This window comes from Oryx dammah, unplaced genomic scaffold (genome assembly GCF_014754425.2).
Source record: "Oryx dammah isolate SB20612 unplaced genomic scaffold, SCBI_Odam_1.1 HiC_scaffold_21, whole genome shotgun sequence".
In the NCBI taxonomy this organism is placed as follows: Eukaryota; Metazoa; Chordata; class Mammalia; order Artiodactyla; family Bovidae; genus Oryx; species Oryx dammah.
The window spans coordinates 74,597,248-74,617,502 of NW_024070205.1; the positions used below are offsets into that span (position 1 = coordinate 74,597,248).

The 20,255-nt window shown below is 45.8% G+C and overlaps 1 protein-coding gene across 1 annotated transcript; it reads right to left on the reverse strand.

Moving 5' to 3' along the window:
- Nucleotides 1–10,711: 10,711 nt before the first annotated feature.
- DYRK3 (dual specificity tyrosine phosphorylation regulated kinase 3) lies at nt 10,712–20,250 on the reverse strand. Its single transcript, XM_040262940.1, has 3 exons — nt 19,987–20,250; nt 17,884–17,995; nt 10,712–12,529 (listed from the first exon to the last, which is right to left on the reverse strand). The coding sequence occupies exons 1-3, from the start codon at nt 20,061–20,063 to the stop codon at nt 10,955–10,957; spliced, it is 1,764 nt and encodes a 587-aa protein (XP_040118874.1). The 5' UTR covers nt 20,064–20,250; the 3' UTR covers nt 10,712–10,954.
- Nucleotides 20,251–20,255: the final 5 nt, after the last annotated feature.

Consider the following 20,255-nt stretch of genomic DNA (forward strand, 5'->3'; position numbering starts at 1 on the left):
GACTCATGTCCATCGAGTCCGTGATGCCATCCAGCCATCTCATCCTCGGTCGTCCCTTTCTCCTACTGCCCCCAATCCCTCCCAGCATCAGAGTCTTTTCCAATGAGTCAACTCTGCAGGTCAGGAAGCAACAGTTAGAACTGGACATGGAACAAACAACAGACTGGTTACAAATAGGAGGTCCCTTTAAACCAGCCCAAACCTTTTTCACTAGATTCACTTCCTGCCATCCTATACTCTAGCCATCCTGAGTTTTTCATCATGTCTTTTCATCTCTTGTGTCTCAACACACTTTAAGTCCTCCGCCAGGAATTCCCTTCTCAGCCTAGCAAATTCTACTCACTAATGGACTTACCTGGAGAATCCCATGGACGGAGAAGCTTGGTGGGCTACAGTCCACGGGTAGCAAAGAGTCGGACACGACTGAGCGACTTCACTGTCACTTTCAAAGGACTTAAACAGTGTAAATATGACCTCTCCAAAGAAGTCTTTTTTTTTTTTTTTTACACCTCCAGGTATTAGTCACTCTCTCTGCTATACTTCCCTAGAACTTGGATCATATCTACATTACACCTCCTATCAAACATATTCTAATAATTTTTTACGTCTTTCTGTTCTATGTAAAATATGAGCTCCTAAGGGCAAGGATGGTGTGTTTTATTCACCCGTACTCACCCCACGGAGTCCAGTGAATTTTTATTGATGAATTGCTTGATGAATTAGGACATCACTCTTGGAGGTGGAGAAACCAGAGACCCCAGGGAGAAAATAGGCAGTTTGGAAAATTGATCCTTCCCAGGGGAGTAATATGTGGACTCAGCCTAGTCAGATGGGTGTCTTTGGCCCTGGCTAGGACGTAAAATCTCAGGGAGAGAAGGTCTGAAAATTGACCTTGGGGTGGATCCAATTGCAAAGTGGCATTCTGCTACAGGAATGAAAGCTCCCCCAGCCTTGTCTTACGTGTCCCCTGAGCCCCTTCTCACGTTCCCACCTCCTCCAAGGGCTTCTCTAAACACTTCTGCTCTGGCCTCCCCAGGCATCCAGGTTCTCACAGTTTCCCCCTCGGTGGATGGCACAGTGCTGGTGTGTTTTATGCTCCAAAACTGTTGATTAACGCTAATGAAGTTGCCTGCTTAGCATCATGCAGACTGTCGTTCCTAACCTCCCCCCGGATCCTCCCTCAGCCTTCTCCGCTGTGCTCTGTACCTCTGACTTTCAGGGAGGTTCGGTCAGTGGAGGCGCCGGAGTGAGATGAGAGGGCAGCATGTCTGCTGCTCAGAGGTCAGCAGGCCGTCTTGTTCCACTGAGGGCCTCCTCCGGTGGGGCGTCTCCGGCAGCCTCGTCCTGGTCTCCGCAGTTCTCCTGGCTGTGAGGCTATGGCGTGTGTGCTTCGCGCCCCTCAATAGTTTTATATAAACATGTCCACATTTTGCAAGTGGCCTCTTCCTCAGACTCTCCCCAGCTCCTCTGTTTTGAGTGGGGATTGAACCCAGCATCCCTGGGAACCTTTATCGCCCTCATGTCTAGCTGGGTACCTGTCAGTGTTCTTTAGATGCCCACTCTACATTGGTGCCTGCAGTTGGCCCAGAAGCAAATGTCATAATTACAGGAACTTAGCTGTTTCTGTGTATGTCCCAATTCCCCACTGATTTCATAAATTTTCCAGTCAGAGAAAGGGGGCATTTGACCCCTAACCTCAGCAGGATGGAGTTCCAGAAAAGTTCTTGAGATCTCAAATGATCATGTTCCCTTCTTATATGTTCAGTGTTTTTCTGGACCAATGAGATTCATTAACTTGGAGTATTTTGGGGTGGAGTTCAGGGGTTCCAATCTCCCCGTTGAACAATCAACCATCTAGTCGGGAATAACCTCCAGAGCTGTTGAGTGAGAGCTGCCTTCCCACCCGGAGCCATCCATCAGCCTGCTCAGGCTGTTCCCTTGGCCTCCCCACCCTGCAGAGAGCAAGTTCTGTCTCCTCGTGACCCCCAGGCTGCTACCCAGCTCCCACTGCAGTGAGGCTGCACACTTCCAACCATGCCACCCAAGGTGTTTGTCTCCTCAGCAGGATGTGAGCAAAGGAGCCTCTTGGCTCAAGGTTCCCCCAACTTCTCAGGGAGCTCAGATCTGAACAAAGAGGTCCTGAGCTTGCGGAATCATTTCACCTAGTTCAGTGAAAAGAGTTACACTCTTCTCCTGGGAGCCTTGTGTGCTGCCCTAGTTTGCCTGGAGGGCCTTGAGAGCTGGAACCAAAACATGTAGCCTAGGGGGAAACTGAGGCCTGGGGAGGTGGAAAGGCCTCCTAGGCGGGAGAAGATGCTGAGACTGAGCTGCTGAGCTGGGGGGGTGGAGGTGGGGGAGGAACGCACGCACGGGCCAAGGCCACGGGAAGGAAAAGATACGCGGTGCGGGGGGGCGGCGGGGGTGGGGGACAGGGGTGCACACACACTGTGGGAGGGGCAAACAACGGTCTGGCCCTTGGCTTCATCAGGGATCTGGTGTCAAGCTCTTCTCCCTTCAGTCCTCACCAGACCTATCACGCCGTTCCAGTGCCAGGACGCGGTACTGATGGATTTGCCTGGGGTCGGGTCCCACCGGCTGGCTCTGTCTGTGGCCCGAGTTGCCCCTTCCCCTGCCCCTCTCTGTCCTCCAGGCCCCACGAAGAGGAGCTGGCACCCTCGTCCACACAGCTCCCCAGCCAGCAGAGACACTGGAGCCGGCAGGTGACTGAGCTCTTTTTAACCAGCCTCAGCTCCTGTGACTGGCTTTCCTCCAGGCAGACAGACCCAAGCCAGCCCTCAGGCTGGGCCCACAGGCTGCTGATTTCCTGCTGGGTTGTCCTCAGGCAGAGTTGTCAGGGTGGGGCTTTGTCATCGTATTTAAGCCTCAGCTGGCGCCACTGAATTGCCCTGGCCCCAGCCTTTGTCCCTTTCCCAACCCTGCTGGTAAAAATAACCGACCCCCCCACTTTGGCACCTTTGGGGAGCTGGATGGGGGCCAGGGGAAGGGGGGTTGCTGGGAGCGCAGTGTAAACACTGCCTGGAGGTGGGTGTTGAATGGACATGGTTGTTTGCTAGTAGCAGTGCAGAGTCTGGCTCCAAACCCTGGCTCTGCCACTAACCGAAGAGACAAGGGTATGGATTTGCTCTCTCCAGTCTGGGGCTCAGTCTCCCCGATTTTCAGGTGGGCGGGAAGAGCCTGCGCTCCAGTCACCCATGATCGCTGAGGCAGGAGGCACTATAGACAAGGGGCAGTCGGGGGTGGAATGGTCAGAGCTGGTGATGGACGGAGAGTCACCACAAAAAATCCTCCGTGGACTTCTCCCCCTCTCCTTTCATCCTGGGAGGGGGTGCTGGGAGGGACTCCTAGGCACTTAGTGTGTCTGGTATACCATGCATCCCTCTGTATGCCAGTTCTTCACCTGAGTTTAACTTCCCAGAGAATTTGAGAGTGAGGATTAAGGTCTCATTCCTGTGTAAGCCATCCAGCACAGTGCCTGGCACATTCCTTAACTGAAAGAAGGGAGGCAGGCAGAGAAATTGGGAGGTGGGGCCTGGTGCCCGCTGGGGGAGCCCCTGGGAGCAAAAGAGGGCACCCCCGGAGCCTCGGGGATCCAGGAGCCCTGGTGTTCAGCCCAGCTTCTGACTTTACAGACTGCGCTCTGTGGTCAGGAGCTCTCAGCCCCACCCACGCTTTCCCAGCTAAAGCTGCACCTCCCTCCTCTGGATACAGTAGAACTTAAGACTGGGAATCCATCAAGGGCAGAGGGATCACTCTCTCTGAAAGGCAGCTGCCAGGTTGAGGTAACGGGCGGCAGGGTTGACACAGCAGCTGGGAAACAGCTGTTCCTGCAGGAAGACGCACCGCGGAAGCCCTGGTGCCTTATTTTAGCAAGGTCGAGGGGAAGCATCTGCGGTCTCCCAGAGAGGTCTGGAGCCACTCTGCCTGGAAATCTGCCTGAGGTTTTAAAGCAGAGAGCGACTCTGGGTTCCAAGGGGAGAAAAGGGACTCCTGGGTGAAGAGGGTTTGCTAAGGAGCACCAGGACCAGGTGAGACCGGCCGATAGGAAACTGCAGGAAAGGATCTCAGGGTTGAAGTCCCTGATTCCATCCCACCATTCACTTCTGTCTTAGGCTCAGACAGGGTTTGATGATGGGACAGGAATAAACAATGTTGATTTAGCAACCGGAGAAAACTGCGATGCAAGCCAACTCACAAGCCAGTTTGTTGTCGAAGGAAATCAAGGTGAGAGGGAAGAGATGAGCCTGCCGTTTCCTCCTCCCCTGGGGTAGCTTTGGATGGTTCAGGAGGGAATGGCAAGAGTCACACCCCCACCTGAAATCATGCTGGAGAATCCCCAAGGGCGACCCCATCTCATCAAGTCAGAAACAGAGGGAAGTGAGAGCCACATGGCAACTGGAGATCTTGTTGCTACACCTTTCATCTCTACCATATTTTCTGCTCCGCTTTCAGCTCAGAAAAGGCTCCAACACCCGACAGACTCAGAGCATTCTCTTCTGAAACTCTCTCCCCTTCCTGCCCCATTCACTTGAATATTTGAAACCAGAACAGAGTGTAGATAACTTGACGTTCTTTCTAACCCCACTGCATGGCTTTTTAAAATCCTGAACAAACGGTCTGTGGTCCTGCCAATGCATTTCATTCCTGACAAATGCCACTAGAGTGTTTTTTTTTTCCACATACAGCAGTTGCTCAAGAAGTCACTGTCTAAAGAACAAACGCACCAAACAAGGACTGCACAGAGGGCTTCAGCAGGGCAGAGGTGAGTTTGGTTCTGGCCAGGGCTCCACCCAGGGCAGGATGAAGGATTCTCTCCACTGGTTCCCACTGGGTGCCGTCAGGAGCGAGGCGGGGCTGGGCAGCCTCTGTAAACAGCGGGGTGTGCTGGGCCCAGGCACGCTCTAGGAAGGGCAGGATCAGCCCTTGGCACTGCAGTTGCTTCCCATTTCTGCCTCTGGACTAGAACGAACACCTTCCTGGACGTCGAGAGGCAACAGGCTGCACACCTTGAGCTCCTATAGTCACTTCCCTGCCTTTCCAAGTTTGGATAGCTTTTGCCTTAAATGGAACCAAAAAACCATGGGCATGTCCTGGCTTGGGGTACACTGTGTCAAAGTTGAATTGCTATGGTGAAGGCTGGTATTAACTCCCTCCTGGTCTGCAGTTTCTCCAGATGAAGTTAGTTTTTCTAACATGCAGCTGCTTCATGTGAGTTTGGGAAGATCCTTTTCTAGCTGTAGGCCACGGCAAGAAGGGGGAACTCAAGAACTCGGGGAAAATTCAAGAGTGACCGAAGGCAGTTCTTCTGCGTCTGCTTAGCTCCTGTTGCCAGGGCAGTAGAGGCCCAGGGCCAGCCAGAAGCAGGTGGCAGCTAAGGTGCCTGAGGGCCCCTAAGAACATTCTTTCCCTTTCCATTTGCTCTTTTCCCGTGAGTGCCACATTACCTGTAGACAAAAAACACCAAAATTTCCCAAACAAGCTGCATTCCTTAAGCTGCTCGCCAGACTTCACCCATAGGCCGAGCGTGGGCCCCGGGAGGGTACATGTGGTAACTCCTGACAGGAGAGCTGCTAGTTAGGGCTCCCTGAAGACGGGCATCCCTGAGCCCACACCTGCTTCCCCAGCTCCCTCTCTATAACAGTGCCAGAGCTCATGGAGGACACTCTGGAGAACTCAAAGGATGGTACAGGCTGCCTCTCTACAAGGCTGTTTTTCACTCCACTGCTTTTCTCATCTCAGTATTTTCTTTTTCGAGCATTTTCTTTCTCCATCATTATCACCAAGTTAAGAAAGGCTGTACCTGCAGCCCTAAGAATTCAGTGACTGATACTCACCCATTATACTGGGAACACCTCAGAGTATAGCACTCCTGGCCTCCTGGGAAAGTTGTCAGCCTTGGTTTTGAAACCATCATGAGATGCTGAAAATTTCTCAATTTTTTTTTTTTAAAACAAACACCCTAAGGAAAAAACAAAAAACCACTGACTCATCCATGCCAAACTACCCTTTCCAGAGGAAGCGAGTCAGCAGATTCAAGCGAACAGTGATCAAATCCCATGATACCAAATGATTCAAACCTGATGCTTTGGACACTGACATCCTGAGCTGAAATAGCTACAGGTCACCATCTGGCCTGATTTAGGGGAGCCCTTTCTTTTTTATTTATTTGTGTGGTAGCAGAAGAGGTGAGAATCTTTTGAGTCAACATGCAGGCAGACTTCTCCTGTTATAGAAAAAATTATGAGAGCCTGGGCTTGACTTAGTGGTTGGTGAGCTATATTAAGAATCGTATCCTTTCTTTCAAAGTCTAGACGATATATTTGTAGCTCTGGCTTATCTCAGGGAAAATGGCTCTCAGCAACCAGAGCTTTTAGTCCTTACATGGATGGTTTGCTTAAAAACGTCTCTCACTGAAATAGTAGGCATAATTTGACTCACTTGAAAGGATTACCCCTAAATCACATTCTGGTTGAAGGTCAGGTTTGGAAGTAAATTCTTGTAAAATCTTGGGCTTTAGGAAGCACAGGTTGAAGATGAAAGTGGGACACACTGAAGAGATTAAAAATATTACAAACTGAGTGGCTGATCCCTGGCAGAGGACAGTGCTTCCTTGACTTGCCAATCCCTGGCCTCGTCTCTCCGTGTCCGGAAGGCTCCAGGTTGCTCATGCTGTGGGGGACTGCAATTGCTCTGTGCATAGTAAGCGATAGTTCTACAGACTGGTCACCTCCGGCGAGACTGAAGAAACGGAGGAAAACGTGTTCTGGCAGTTCCACCTAATTCAAAGGATAAGTACTTATCCTTCATTCTCAAAGGAGAAAAAAGCATTCAGATGCAGTCTGGAACAATCACTGTCACCCTGCCAACTTCCGTGTTTGTGACGCTGAATAACAGATGCAAGAGAAATCATTAAAAATAAATGAGAAAGAATTTTCCATGATTCACTAAAGCAGTAGGCGTAGCCTTGATAGTCAGAAAAGCTTAGAACCATGTATCACCTGTTACCTAAAATGTAGCATTTAACTTTACTCACGCCTAGTCAGGAATTAAAACAGAAAGTTTCAACATGACCAGCTGCTATAGATTGTTTCACAGTTAAATTTTTGTTTAATCTTTCATTCAGTTTTTTGATCATGTAATAAACCCCATTCTTAACAAATTTAATGTCATGAAAAACTAAAATATAATGACATTAGCTAACCTGTCTGTCCCACCTCCCCTTAAAACACCTAGGAATAACTGAAAGACACGTGCACCCCAGTATTCACTGCAGCACTGTTTAACAATAGCCAGGACGTGGAAGCAACCTAGATGTCCAAAGGCAGACGAATGGGTAAGGAACCTGTGTTACATATACACAATGGAATATCACTCAGCTATAAAAAGGGACGCATCTGAGTCAGTTTTAATGAAGTGGATGAACCTGGAGTCTATTATACAGAGTGAAGTAAGTCAGAAAGAGAGAGACACTGTATATTAATGCATAGATGTGGAATTCAGAAAGATGGCACCAACAATCCTCCATGCAGGGCTGCAAAGGAGACACAGATGTAAAGAACAGACTTTTGGACTCAGTGGGAGAAGGCGTGCGGGGGGTGATTTGAGGGAGAAGCACTGAAACACATACATTACCGTACGTCACACAGATGACTAGTGTGAGTTCAGTGCATGAAGCAGGGCACCCGAAGCCAGTGCTCTGAGACAACCCCGAGGGATGGGGTGGGGAGGGAGGGGGGAGGGGCTCGGGATGAGGGGGACACATGTATACCCGTGGCTGATTAAAACTGATGTATGGCGAAAACCATCACAGCATCATAAAGTAATTATCCCCTAATTAAAAAAAAAATAAACTCAAAAACACCTCAGGATAAAGCATGCTAGTATGGTCATAATCTCCTCCAGGAAAGGAGATCCAGGCTAGACTCTCTCCTCTTTCATGGAACTCTTGTGGGACAGAAGCAGAATCTTTGTGTCATAGTTAGGTTAGGGTTGCATTTTCTTTTTCATTATCATCAAATGTCAAATACTGGATCAGAAAAAGGTGGCCTCACATAACCCTTCTCCAATTATCCTCTCTCAAAAAGAAGGGGTCAGAGGTTCACTGTGTCGGTCAATTTGAAAGAAGATAAGAGGTGAGCACACTCCTGGTACACGGAGGGAAACGACCCCCAGCACGTGTATGCGCTCAGGAGCATCAGGCCCGGTTAATCAGAGCTCCATGATGAACGGGGGTGCCCGTTTGAAGCTTGCACTCTAACAAAGGAGAAATCACGACAGCACATGATACACAGATCAATCACTGCGAGAGCAGAAGGTGGGATGGGGCCTAATGAGGCGAGCAGGCATTAGCTGGACAGGTCAGTTTTCCACGGTGAAAGAAAACCATGATTTTAGGAATGAAATAAAACAAACATTTCTACCCAGCTCTGTACTGCGTCAGAAACAATTTGGAAACTCAGTTGATTTTTTAAATTTAAAAATCAATAAATCAACCGACTTGACCTATTTCATTGAAATGATGAAAATGGCTAAAGAACAATCCAGTAACTGTAATACACAGCCTGAATCGCTGTTATCAACTCTGATCCAATTCAGTTACTCAGTGCTATGGCTGGGCAGGGATCCAAGCAATATCTGACAAAGGCTGGGAAAAGGGGGCATAGTGTGACAGCTTCTAAAAACCTCAGTTATCCCTAAACTTGAAATGCACTCATAAACCTCTCCAAATCCTTCTGGCACAAACACAGTGTTTTCGAGCAGCCCACTCTCCCCAGACTTGAAGCAGCCCGCAACAGCCAGGCATGCCAACTTGAATGACTCTGCTCTGCGTCACCCTCTAGGCTGCCAAATTTAGGCATTAACACATCCATTCACCTTCCCAGAGCTTTCTAGAATTTGTACAGTGTCATGAGTTGTGTATATTCTGTCACTTGGCCCGGGTTCCGTAACTTTATGGTCCCTTCAATACACAGAATCAGACCACAGGCTCCCTTCTCTCCCAAGTCACACACAGCGCTGAGTGACCAAGGAGAGAGCTCACCAACAACACAAACATCGAAATCTAGCACATGGCAGACGCGTTTGAGGTTGTAGTCCTTTTAACAGTTTGCTGAAGAGAGCAGGTCTCCCTGTGTGATAACAACTGGAAAAACCACTTCAACATATGCTGTGCCTAGATAATGCAGGAGTTTTACACAACTTCTCTGCAAGTCAGAGCATTCAGCAGGAGTTAAAGGGCTGAAAGGACTTGCATATTCCATTGCCTTCTGCAAACCAGGGGTAGAGCAAATAACTAAGGTTTTAAATATACAGTTGCTCAGGTCCCAGAAATACCAGGACATCCCCTTTTTAAGAGGCTGGGCCCCAGTCTGAACCCTGCCCTGCCCTGTGGCCTTGCACCTGAAAGGCTGGGACCATGCTCCAGACATTGGTCTTATAGCCTGTGCTGCGGCCATCAGGAAAACTTCTGTTTAGGGCAAAAGCTCCTGAAGCAAAGTGCCCATGGCATGTTCCTTCTTTTTCTGTGTTGTCCAACAAAACCACCCTCCTTCCGATCTTATAGAATCTGCAGAGACTAAATTCCATCTTAAAACTGTAACTGGATAACTCTGTGAACAGCGTTAGAGAAAGTAACGGTCTACTCTGCAGGGCACCCCATGAGGACAGTGCTCAGGTGGACCCTGTTCTGGAGGACAGAAGCAGAGGCAGGGCAGGGGAAGAAAACAAGGCAGCGAGTGCGTTAGCTGCTGCCCCTCCCCACCCTTCTGAGGAAGGCATCTGGCTACCAGTTCGCTTTGTTACTAGCCCTCGCTGTTTAAACCTTAGCACAGAAATAGGATATTTAAGTGAAGAAAAAAATGAAACGGATTACAGTTTTTGGATTTTCTTATAACTGAAGCTTGCTCTGAATCCAGGGAATCGTCTTCTGTTTAAACTGAAAGTGACAAAATTGTGGCACATTAACGTGGCAGACAGCTAGAAAGAGGAATGAAAGTAATGGAGCTGGGGTCAGCTCTACGTGACAGGGATCACTTGGTGATGTAAGAATCCATGGAAACGCACAACTGCCATTTGCATGCTGATGTTACCTTTAATGTTCTGGCTCATTTGGAGACTAGGGTTAAATCCCTGGGTTGGGAAGATCCCCTGAGGAAGGGCATGGCAACCCACTCCAGCGTTCTTGCCTGGAGAATCCCACGGACAGAAGAGCCTGGAGGGCTACAGTCCATGGGGTCAGAAAGAGTCGGACACGACTGAGCGACTCAGCACAAGCACGAGATATCTGTAAAATGCTTTCAGTGCCCAGGAAAGTAACCAGTGGCAAAATAACGACAACATAAAATAAAAACACCACTCATCACAGAACTGAAAGGAGCCACTTGCAAGCAACGACGTGACTTCTCCAGGAGACCCCCTGCATCCCGGAGCTTCCCCAACCCCATATTCTACTGTGAGTACTTCCACCTGGCAGGAGCCCACAGGAGAGCAGGCTGGGGCCAGAGATCTAGCTTTGGCTCTCACCTGTGACTACGGCTATGTCCCAGATTAAACCTCTGAACAGATGCTGAGGGAGTCTAGAAGTTAATGATCAGGATATACTTTCAGCATACCTTCTACCTTGAAAGAAAGAGATTTAAACCAACCGAATTTAATATGGAAGTTGATGCACGCCTGCCAATAACAAAAGGTGCACTGACCTATAAAAAGTCTTTTAATATTTATTCCAGGATGGCCAATACAAGCTGGTTAGGTAATTTAGCCCTTGTGAAGAGTTCTTTTAACAGTCATATAAAAATGCTTTGCCTTTTTTTTTTTTTTTTTTAAAGAAATCTACATTGACAAAAAACACATCCACGAATGGGCTTTTTTTCCATTTTCAGGTTTGCAAGATAATTAAAAATATATCCATACGCATCTCTGAGCACACTGCTGCCCATCAGTTAATCAGTTTTGGCAATACACTGCACAGAGGCATACCACCACTAGTCTCTGACATTAAATTAGCTTTGAGCTTATTGGCTATTCCTACAACTGGAGGCAACTTGGAACCCAGGCCCTGGAAAGCATTTGCAGGATTTACTACCCGTTTGCCTGACACCTTTTCAATGGTGAGAGGTCTAGGAACAGATTTGCTAATCCAAGGGTGTCTTAATGCTTGAGCCGGGGTCAAGCGGGCAGAAGGGTCCCAGTGGAGACATCTTTTCAGAAACTCTATAAATAAGTAGTCCTCACAGCCTTTCAGTGCTGTCACCCAATCTTTGCTGCCCGGGGGACCCCGCTTCTTACCCCTCCGCGAACGACCTCCCACAAGCACAGCCCTCCCATCGGCCTGCGTGGTCACAGAACAGTAGCGAGGCAGGCCCTTGGAGTTAATAAAGTATTTGGCACGTTTGGATTGTTCCAGAAGTTTTGCTGGTGGCATCCCCAGAAGTTCCATCATACAGGCCAGCTGGTCTCCTTCATCCTCTCCAGGGAAGAGCGGCTGTCCTGTTAAGAGTTCTGCAAGGATGCAGCCAAAACTCCATATGTCAATGGGTGTGCTGTAGCGGCTTCCCAGGATGATCTCCGGAGCTCTGTAAAACCGAGACTGGATGTAAGTGTACAGCTTCTGGTACTCGAAACAGCTGGAACCAAAGTCAATGACCTTGGTTGCGCTGCGCCCGTGCTGTTTCAGGAGAATGTTTTCTGGCTTTAGGTCACAGTGAATGATCTTGTTTTTGTGGAGCGCATCCAGGGATTGTAAGATGGATTGAGCAAACTTGCGAACTAACTGGATGCTAAAGCCCTGGAACTTGTTTTTTTTAATGAGCTCATAAAGGTCTATGCTCAGCAATTCAAAGGCCATGCAAACATGGTTCCGGAATGTGAAACTTTCTAGCATGTGAATAACGTTCATGCTACCGGTTTTATCCTGCTTTTTAAGATGCTCCAAAATCCGGATCTCCTCGGCCGCTTGGCGATGAAAGCGCTTTTCATTGCGCACCATCTTCAGGGCCACGTACTGTCGAAGTTTGTGATCATAGACCCGGGCTACCTGCCCAAAACTGCCCTTGCCAATAATTTTCAGCACCTCATATCGATAAGCTAGATGGTCTCGAGGCACGTGAATATAGGACCCATCTGCATCGTCATACCCGCCGTTATTAGGACCACCAATAACTCCATGTCTTTTTTTGGCATTTGGACCCACAAAGTAAATTTCTGGATAATTGACAATTTCCAGCTTCTCATAAGCAGTGAGGTGATGCTTATATTGCTTCAGGGCCTGTTCTGGAGTCAGAGGCCCCACTTTGGATGCTTTGGATGAACTGCTGGATTTCACTGTATTCAAACTATCCGAGCTTTTACCCTGAGAGGCGGTGGGTGAGCATTTTTCAGAGTCGTTGATACCATCCGACTGAAGGTTGTCGGCTCTTCTGTTGCCAAATTCTTGAAATAGCTGTTCTACCTTCATCTCGCCTCCATTCAGGAAGCAGTGAGTAGGATCTCTTGTTAAATGCTCAGTGGTGATCTATGGCAAAGAGAAACGAATCTATGTTAAAGTCACTAAAAACAGTGGAAGGACGAAAGAATCATCCCCTGGACTGAACAAAACAACAAAACATGTCCAGCTGTGAAGTTAAAAGACCCAAAAGTGAGATGAGAAAAGCAGGCGTCCCTAGAAACTTATGCTATGCTAATCTTTCGACTCCGTGACGTATGGGCACCCCAACTCCCTACACATGTATTGCTTTGTTTCAGACAAGATGGCCATCTTACCATACCGTAAACGTGCTAGATTCCTTCTAACAGGTGTGTCTTCCTACTGAGGATCTTTTCAGCGCATCCACTTGAACCCTACACTCTGTCAAAGCCCAGTTCTCGTCCCCTCTCTCTCCTACTCGAAGCTACTCCAAGACCACACTGCCTGAGGCTCCACTCACGTCTTACCTGTACCTTTTCCATCTACCGCCTAATCTGGCACCTGATTATATACAGACTGCCCTACACTGTTCACACTTGTTTCAAGTATCTTCCCAAATCTTAAGGGCACGTATCAGGAGCAAAATAGTGCATCTTACAGTGTTCGGTAAATGATAAAGGGACGGAGGCAGGATGTGAAGCCAGGGCTTCTGACTCTGTCCGAACGTTTCTGTAACTTGGCGCCAGCTTCTCCTGGTGTCTGCTCTACCTCTCCAGTAGGGCCTGAGTACTGACCGTGACCTGCTGTCAACCAAGGCCCCAGATAAACCATTCCATCTTTCTACCTCCCTTCACCCAATCACAAAAGTTCTAATCCAGAGAAGACTCCTGAGACCACTGAGGCCGATTCTTTCTGTATCTGACGAGGAACAGTGAGAATCCAAGGCCCCTGTGCAAAGGGGCCTTTCCTAAATAAAGACATCCTCCTCCTTTCATTCTCCCTCTCTCAGGCTCACAGACACATACACCACTCTTCCTCAGCAAGAGCCTACGTGACAGAGGCACGCAACTCTTTTTACTTGATTTTACATCACCTTTTTCTGCAAGGAACAGTAACCCACAGAAGAAAACTCTACTTATGGCATATCTCTGAAATAAGATTCTTTGAAAATAGATGGGAGAAAAAGCAAAAAAACCAAACACCACAAAAAAGAGAAAAATGTAAGAAGGTGCTGAGAAGAAATTAAAGGGAAAAAAATGCTAAATCTGCTGTTCAAAAAAAAATTCCAGGATAGTTCCAAGAACAATTTTTTTTAATGGATCTGAAGAACTATACCCCTGATGTGTCTGAGAGCCTCTATGATCATTTCAGGGGAGCTCTGAGCTATAGTTATGATCTCTTAAAATATGATACAAATTATAAGGTAATGATCCAAAGTGGCCAAACATTTAAAAGACAGAATTGTAACAAGAGCTAAATAAACAACACCTAATTATTTATATAAATAAAAATATAAATACAAACAAAGAAAGGGATGAAAAAAAATTAAATGTCAGCATATCTAGACAGACCCTAATTTAGCTACAAAAGCAGGGTATTAGTTCCAGCCTGTTCCTTTTAGGTCCTATAATCAATTTAAACATTTATAGAGTACTACAGTTACAAAAATGAGGCACTGCACCATTTTACACATAAGCAAAGCAGCCAGTACAACTGTAGCCATACTTTGACATTGGGTTTCTAAATAAAGAGGCAAGATACGGACCAGGAGAGATCTCTGATACCAAAATAGAGAATGATCGCTAGTTAAGAAGTGCTAAAATGTAAATATAATGCAATATTTTTCTTATCATCAATTAAGTCAAATACTCCTGTTTTTAGGGATGTTCACTACTACTATAAAAGTAGTAGTGAACAATTGAGATCACCAAAAAACGGGTTATCTCAAGGCTCTACAATCTGTTAGGAGACATGCTTTGCTGAACTAAACAATTATAATTGTTTGATTTTAGCTAGATATACACAACCAAACCGAACATCTGCATGCATCTCAACCAGTTTTCTTTTATTATCTAACCTAAATGCATCTAAATATTTATTTACTCTAAAGTCTTGGGGACATATTCTGAAAAAATATGAAGTCAGAGACCTTGGCTGGGGTGGCTACACTGCTCAAAAACTGTTGGTCCCAGGACAGGTAAAACCTTTAGACCAGTTTCTTAACCCTGATTTCTCCATCTGTAAAATGTGGATCATACCTCCTTGTAGTATGTTATGAGAATCAATTAATAATGTATGTGAAAGACATTTGCAAATGATAAAGCAGGTTAAAAATACTGATAAAAATTAGGGAAAATTCTCAACACAGTAAGGTTTAAACTCTGATACACCCTCCCCTTCCCATCTAGCTTATCTTTTCTCTCTGTGGTGCCTTCCTCTGTGGCTCCAGACTCCCCCTCCACCAGATGTCTGGCATTAAATATGCCTTCTGCTCCAAGAAGGGCTTCTTGATTGGGCTTCTCTTAGGAGGCATGGAAACACTTCACCCACTTTCTCCCCCACATAAAACCTGCTTGCGACTTGCTATACAACTTAATGTGCTACCTCTCCAGAGCTATTTGAACTTTAATAGAAGATTAATGTCTTAACCCAAAGGAATGACTCTCTAGGAACTCGACAAGCTGGTAGGAAAGCTATCTGTGGTCCAGGGTCCATCCCTGGCTACTTCACCTAACTCTGCCTACAAGGAAGGCTGTCCTGGCTCTCGAGGTCTTCATTTCTGTTTGTGAACAAGAGAGGGTCTCAGGTTAATAAGAACAGATATACAACAGAAAATTAACTGCCATAGAACTATTATAATAAGGACTCATTTGGATTTGCTGACTCGTGGTTTTTCCTTAAAATTAGCCTAAATCTCTCTCTCTGCAATTTAAGTATTACTTTGTTCTCTGGACTCACACAGGAGTGTCCAAATTTCCATGCTAAAGCTCTTCAGATACCTGAAAGGGCTGTTTTGCCCCACCGTTTTTCTGTAAACTCATCATCCCCCATCACAACCTCCACCTCACACGGCTTGTGATCCCACGTTCTCAACACAGGCTGCACTTTGTGCAAGCGTGGCTCCCAGAACAAAACCCGACACTTCAGGTCTAGGCCCCCACGGATTGTCAAGTTCTGAATCTCCAATGCATCTGAAGAATTCCAGGAAGGAATTTTTCCACACAGGGAGGGGTTCTTTTCTTAGCTTTCTTTCCTTTCTTGTAAATAACTCAAATACTGGCCTGAATCAATTATGTATCAAATCTGCTGTGCTATAAATAAAATCTTTCTTTCATTGTTTTAGAAGAATCTACAATTCCACACACATGTTAAAGTAGTTATAGAACACCACCCTCACTCTCGACCCTAAATCTCTGAAACACAAAGCTAACCTATTAAAAGCCTAGGAGCATTTATCATTTACAATGAGAATGTAAGGCATCTCGGATAAACAACGAAGCTAAAAAACTTTGTGAAGCGAGCAGTAGGATCTTGGAGTCATGGCACAATGAGCTACAAGTGTCACTAAGAGGAAAAGCACTTTAAAAAACAAACGTTTATTTCTTTTTAAATTTATCTATTTACTTCTGGCTGAGCTGGGTCTTCATTGCTATGTGTGGGCTTTCTCTCATTGCAGGGCACAGGCTCCTGGGTGCTGGCTCAGTGGCTGTGGTACCCGGGCTTAGCTGCTCCGCAGCAGGCACAGTCTTCCTGGCCAGGGACTGAACCTGTCGCCTGCACTGGCACACGGGTTTTTAACTGCCAGTCCACCAGGGAAGCCCTCAACAGTAGTGTTTCAGCAAAGTTTGCAAAGATACCATTGGATTAGAACATAAAACCTTGTGTTTCTGAAATTGTATTACTGTGAGTATCATAGAGTAAAAAAATTCATTTTGATCCTGAAACACAATTTAATTGCCCTACTAGACAGCTTCCCTGGTGGCTCAGATGGTAGTCTGCCTGCAATGCAGGAGACCTGGGTTTGATCCCTGGGTCAGGGAGATCCCCTGAAGAAGGAAATAGCAATCCACTCCAGTGTTCCTGCCTGGAAAATCCCATGGATGGAGGAGCCTGGTGGTCTACACCCCATGGAGTCACAAAGAGTCGGACATGACTAAGCAACTGACACACACACAGTGATTCGCACTGGCCAAATAATGGCCAGTGCTAAAGTTAAAATGGACAATTGTCTGTATTCAATTATCATCTCCAAATTCTCTAGCGTTCTTTCCAAAATAATGTATATTAGAAATAATTATGTGATTTTATTTTTTAAATATTTATAAATTATAATTTATATCAATTAATAAATGATTTAGCTCTTAATTTAAAAAATTAGTTAAAATGTATTTTAAGTCACATGATAACCAACTGCAAAAGTTTCCTATAGAGATATGCTAACTGTCAGCAAGTAACTGAGAAATCTGATCATCAGCACAAGGACTACATATATGGTTCTGGAGTTTTCAGAAGTTTTTATATATTATAAAAATAAACTGGCAGAGAATGGAAAGGAAACTTATTGCACTCCAGAAAGGAGATTAAAAATAGAGTTACCGGCCTTCCAGATATATTTAGCCCATATTCTGTAATATTACTAGCCTTGAAAGCCGTGAAAAAGTTGATTTTTAGTGGCAAAGCTGACAAAACAGCTGGGAAGGACTATGAAAAATGCAAGCAGTTCTTTATATAGAAATAATTTTAGGTCTTAAACAGAAATATGAAGGAGAATTATTGATAAATTAATCAGCCCAATTATTCAATTTGTTCATTAGATGACATGCAGCAAATTTTAAAACCACAGGATAGCTTCTCCCTGTCATGGAACGTGTCCAAACCCCACTCTCCCTAACACTTTATGTGCGCCAAGGGAATAAGAATTAGTTTTTATTATTAGCTTAATAAAATGGTGTCAAAAGCTAAATGTCTGCAAGCTCCAAAATGAATAAATGCATTAAAACCAAACTGTACTGTTCAAGTTTTATTTATGATCTATAAAATGGTTCTCTTAAGCATACTAATAAGCTAGGACTGCATTTCTACCTTGCAGAAAAAAACATACCTCTAAGTTCAGAGGCATTTCCTGTTCCTTGTTTCTGTTAAAATGAGCCATCATAATACACTCTATATATTTATCATTCTATTTAAAAAAATAACCATTATCTAGTCAAAAGTAGCATGCTATTTTTTTTTCCTATTTATCCCAGTGATTGGAAGGAATAAATACATGGGTTCCAAATCAAAATCATTCTGAAAAGCTAAACTTGGACCTCAGAACCTGTTATTTCAAAGAGAAACCAAAAAGAAACAAAAAAAAGCCTGGGTTAACCAGTGAGATATAACTGTACCTTGATCATTCAAAGTAGATCTTCCTTCTTTTCAGAAGGACCATTAAAGCTCAAAGCATTACTTCATTTACTTACATTTAGTCTTCTAGGTAGAGGTGGTTCAGAAGGATTGCAGGGTACATTTGAACAGGGTGGGCATTTGGTTTCATCTATCATCATGAAGGTATCGTAGACACCATCCCCCAATCTAGTTGAAAGGATTACAGATAAAACCTGTCAGTAACTAAAGTAAATAAATTTGTATTTCCCAAACACCTTGTGTTTTAACCACTTATCTTCTACAAAGAATAAATAATACAAACAAATGTCCACTCTGTACATACACTACTGTGTACAACAGACAGCTAGTGGGAAACTGCAGTATATATATAGCACAGGGAGCTCAGATGGCACTGTGATGACCTAGAGGGGTGGGATTGGGCGGGGAGGTACAACCGAGGCTCAGCAGGGAGGGGATATATGTGCACCTGTGGCTGATTCACACTGTTGTACAGCAGAAACTAACACAACATTGTAAAGCAATCATATCCCAACAAAAATGTTTATGGTGGGAAAAAAAAATGTTCACTTCGAATTTTGGCACTGAACACCAACTACAGAGTAAGCAAAGGAAGAGAGGAAATCCAACTTTTCTCTTTTTCTAGCTAAAGAAATAAAAGTATTTCTAGGTTTGTATTTTGAAAGAGTTAAAAATAATTCTTACTTTCTGAATGTTGTTAAGGATAGGGACTATCAAAGGATCTCATTTAATTTACTACTTGAAAACGAAGACTAGTTTAAATACTGAAGCCTAAAAGCTAACTAGAACAAACAAGACGGAGGACTGTATTTTCAAAGACATGGATTTTAATTTCAGCTCTAAAATTGGCTACACCAGCTCCCTCTCTGAGCCATTTTCCACACAGTTGTAAAGGGAAGAAGAGTTCCAGTCTACACCTTTCTAGGTCTTACAAGCAAGGAACAAAAGGCCTTCTTAGGGCTGCCTTCTCTTTACTTGCCTACTTAACATCTATCTAATTTATAGAAAAATACAGTGAATTCTACAGCAAATACTAAAGGAATTCTCTAAATTACAAGCATTTCACATCTTTATCCACTTAATTTTCCAGTGGATGGTGGAAACTAAATGCCAAGTGATTACAGATTATTTCTCTGTACTTTAAAACTGTGCCTCCACCACTGGAAGGGAACACAAAAGATGGAGAAGATTTCTTTAATCCACAAGATGGCCCTGGATACTGTACTTCATCTGCCACCAAGAACACAGATTTCCAGTAACACACATCAGCACTTCATTGTATCATTTTTACATGATATACTATGAATGCAATAATGACCCAGCTGCCAGGGAAGAACTTTTTTAATCTTTAAAAGCATGCTGCAATAATTCAGTGGCTTGTAAAAACTGTTTCGCAGAATTAGTTCTAGAGTTTTCTTAATCAATGCGTTACAGAAATAGAGGTTTTTTAAAAGCTCAAAAAACAAACCCTAACAACCCACTACAAATATTTTTGGAATGTTCTCTTTTTAAAAAACAGTCACGTTCTGATAGAATAATGTCTTTAATGGGGACTGCTTCACTGACAAGAAACAAAAATTCTGGATGCGACTGATTCTTTGCCAACAGCAGGTATAAAACAAACACAATGGGACAGACGTCCACATTTACAGAGAAAGACAGATGGAAGACCTACAAGATATCCTATAAAGAGCCAAAGGAAGTGTCCATGCAAATGAACTGGGGAGCGGGGGGGGGGGTCCCTTCTATTAAGGTGTAAAATACAATGCAAGGCGGAGAAACTCTCAAAACAGGATCCACAGAAAAGGCCTACCGGGCAGAGTCCCTCACCTGCACCCCGAGGCCAGACCACACCCCTCACGGCAAAGTCCGTTTATCCCCCCCAGTTTGCTAAGAAGCCCCACCAAAAGTCCCAGCTTCTCGGACTTCTTGACCGTACATCCCCGATCGAGGGCTTCAGAGAGAACCCCAGGGTGGGAATTATTTCCCTGGCCTCCTCCCCCACTGGGCTCTGGAGGAGGGCAGCGGGTGGAGAAGAAGGCGGCGGGCCAGAGCCCCTTCCCTAACCCTCCCGCTGGGGGTTCGCTCAGCCTCCAGCCCGCCCATCCCCGCCCCGGTTATCGGGACGCCCCAGCCCGTTGCTCCCGCGGCGCCGTTACCTCCGCTGCTGCGGCGGGAGTGCGGCCCCCGGCGGCCCCTCATTCTTCCGCCCGGGCCCGCGAGCCGTGCCTCCCATCCCGCAGCTCGGGACCCCGCTGGGGGGAGAGGCGGAGGTTGGAGAGGCGGGCGGGCGGGCGGCGTCCACCTGCGCCGCGGCGGCTGCCTTCCGGGCCGCGACGCTGCCCCGGGAACTCTCGTCTGGACACGGGTACTCCGCGCGCGTTCGCTCTGAACTGGCCCTGCTCGGGAAGAACGAGAGGAGCAGCTA

Excerpts from the sequence above, each read along its gene's own strand:
- DYRK3 (XM_040262940.1), bottom strand. The coding sequence starts at position 20,063 with ATGGGAGGCACGGCTCGCGGGCCCGGGCGGAAGAATGAGGGGCCGCCG. Across the intron at positions 17,996-19,986 it reads CTCCCGCCGCAGCAGCGGAG|ATTGGGGGATGGTGTCTACG; the intron begins GTAACGGCGCCG and ends CCTTTCAACTAG. Across the intron at positions 12,530-17,883 it reads CTCTACCTAGAAGACTAAAT|ATCACCACTGAGCATTTAAC; the intron begins GTAAGTAAATGA and ends TCTTTGCCATAG.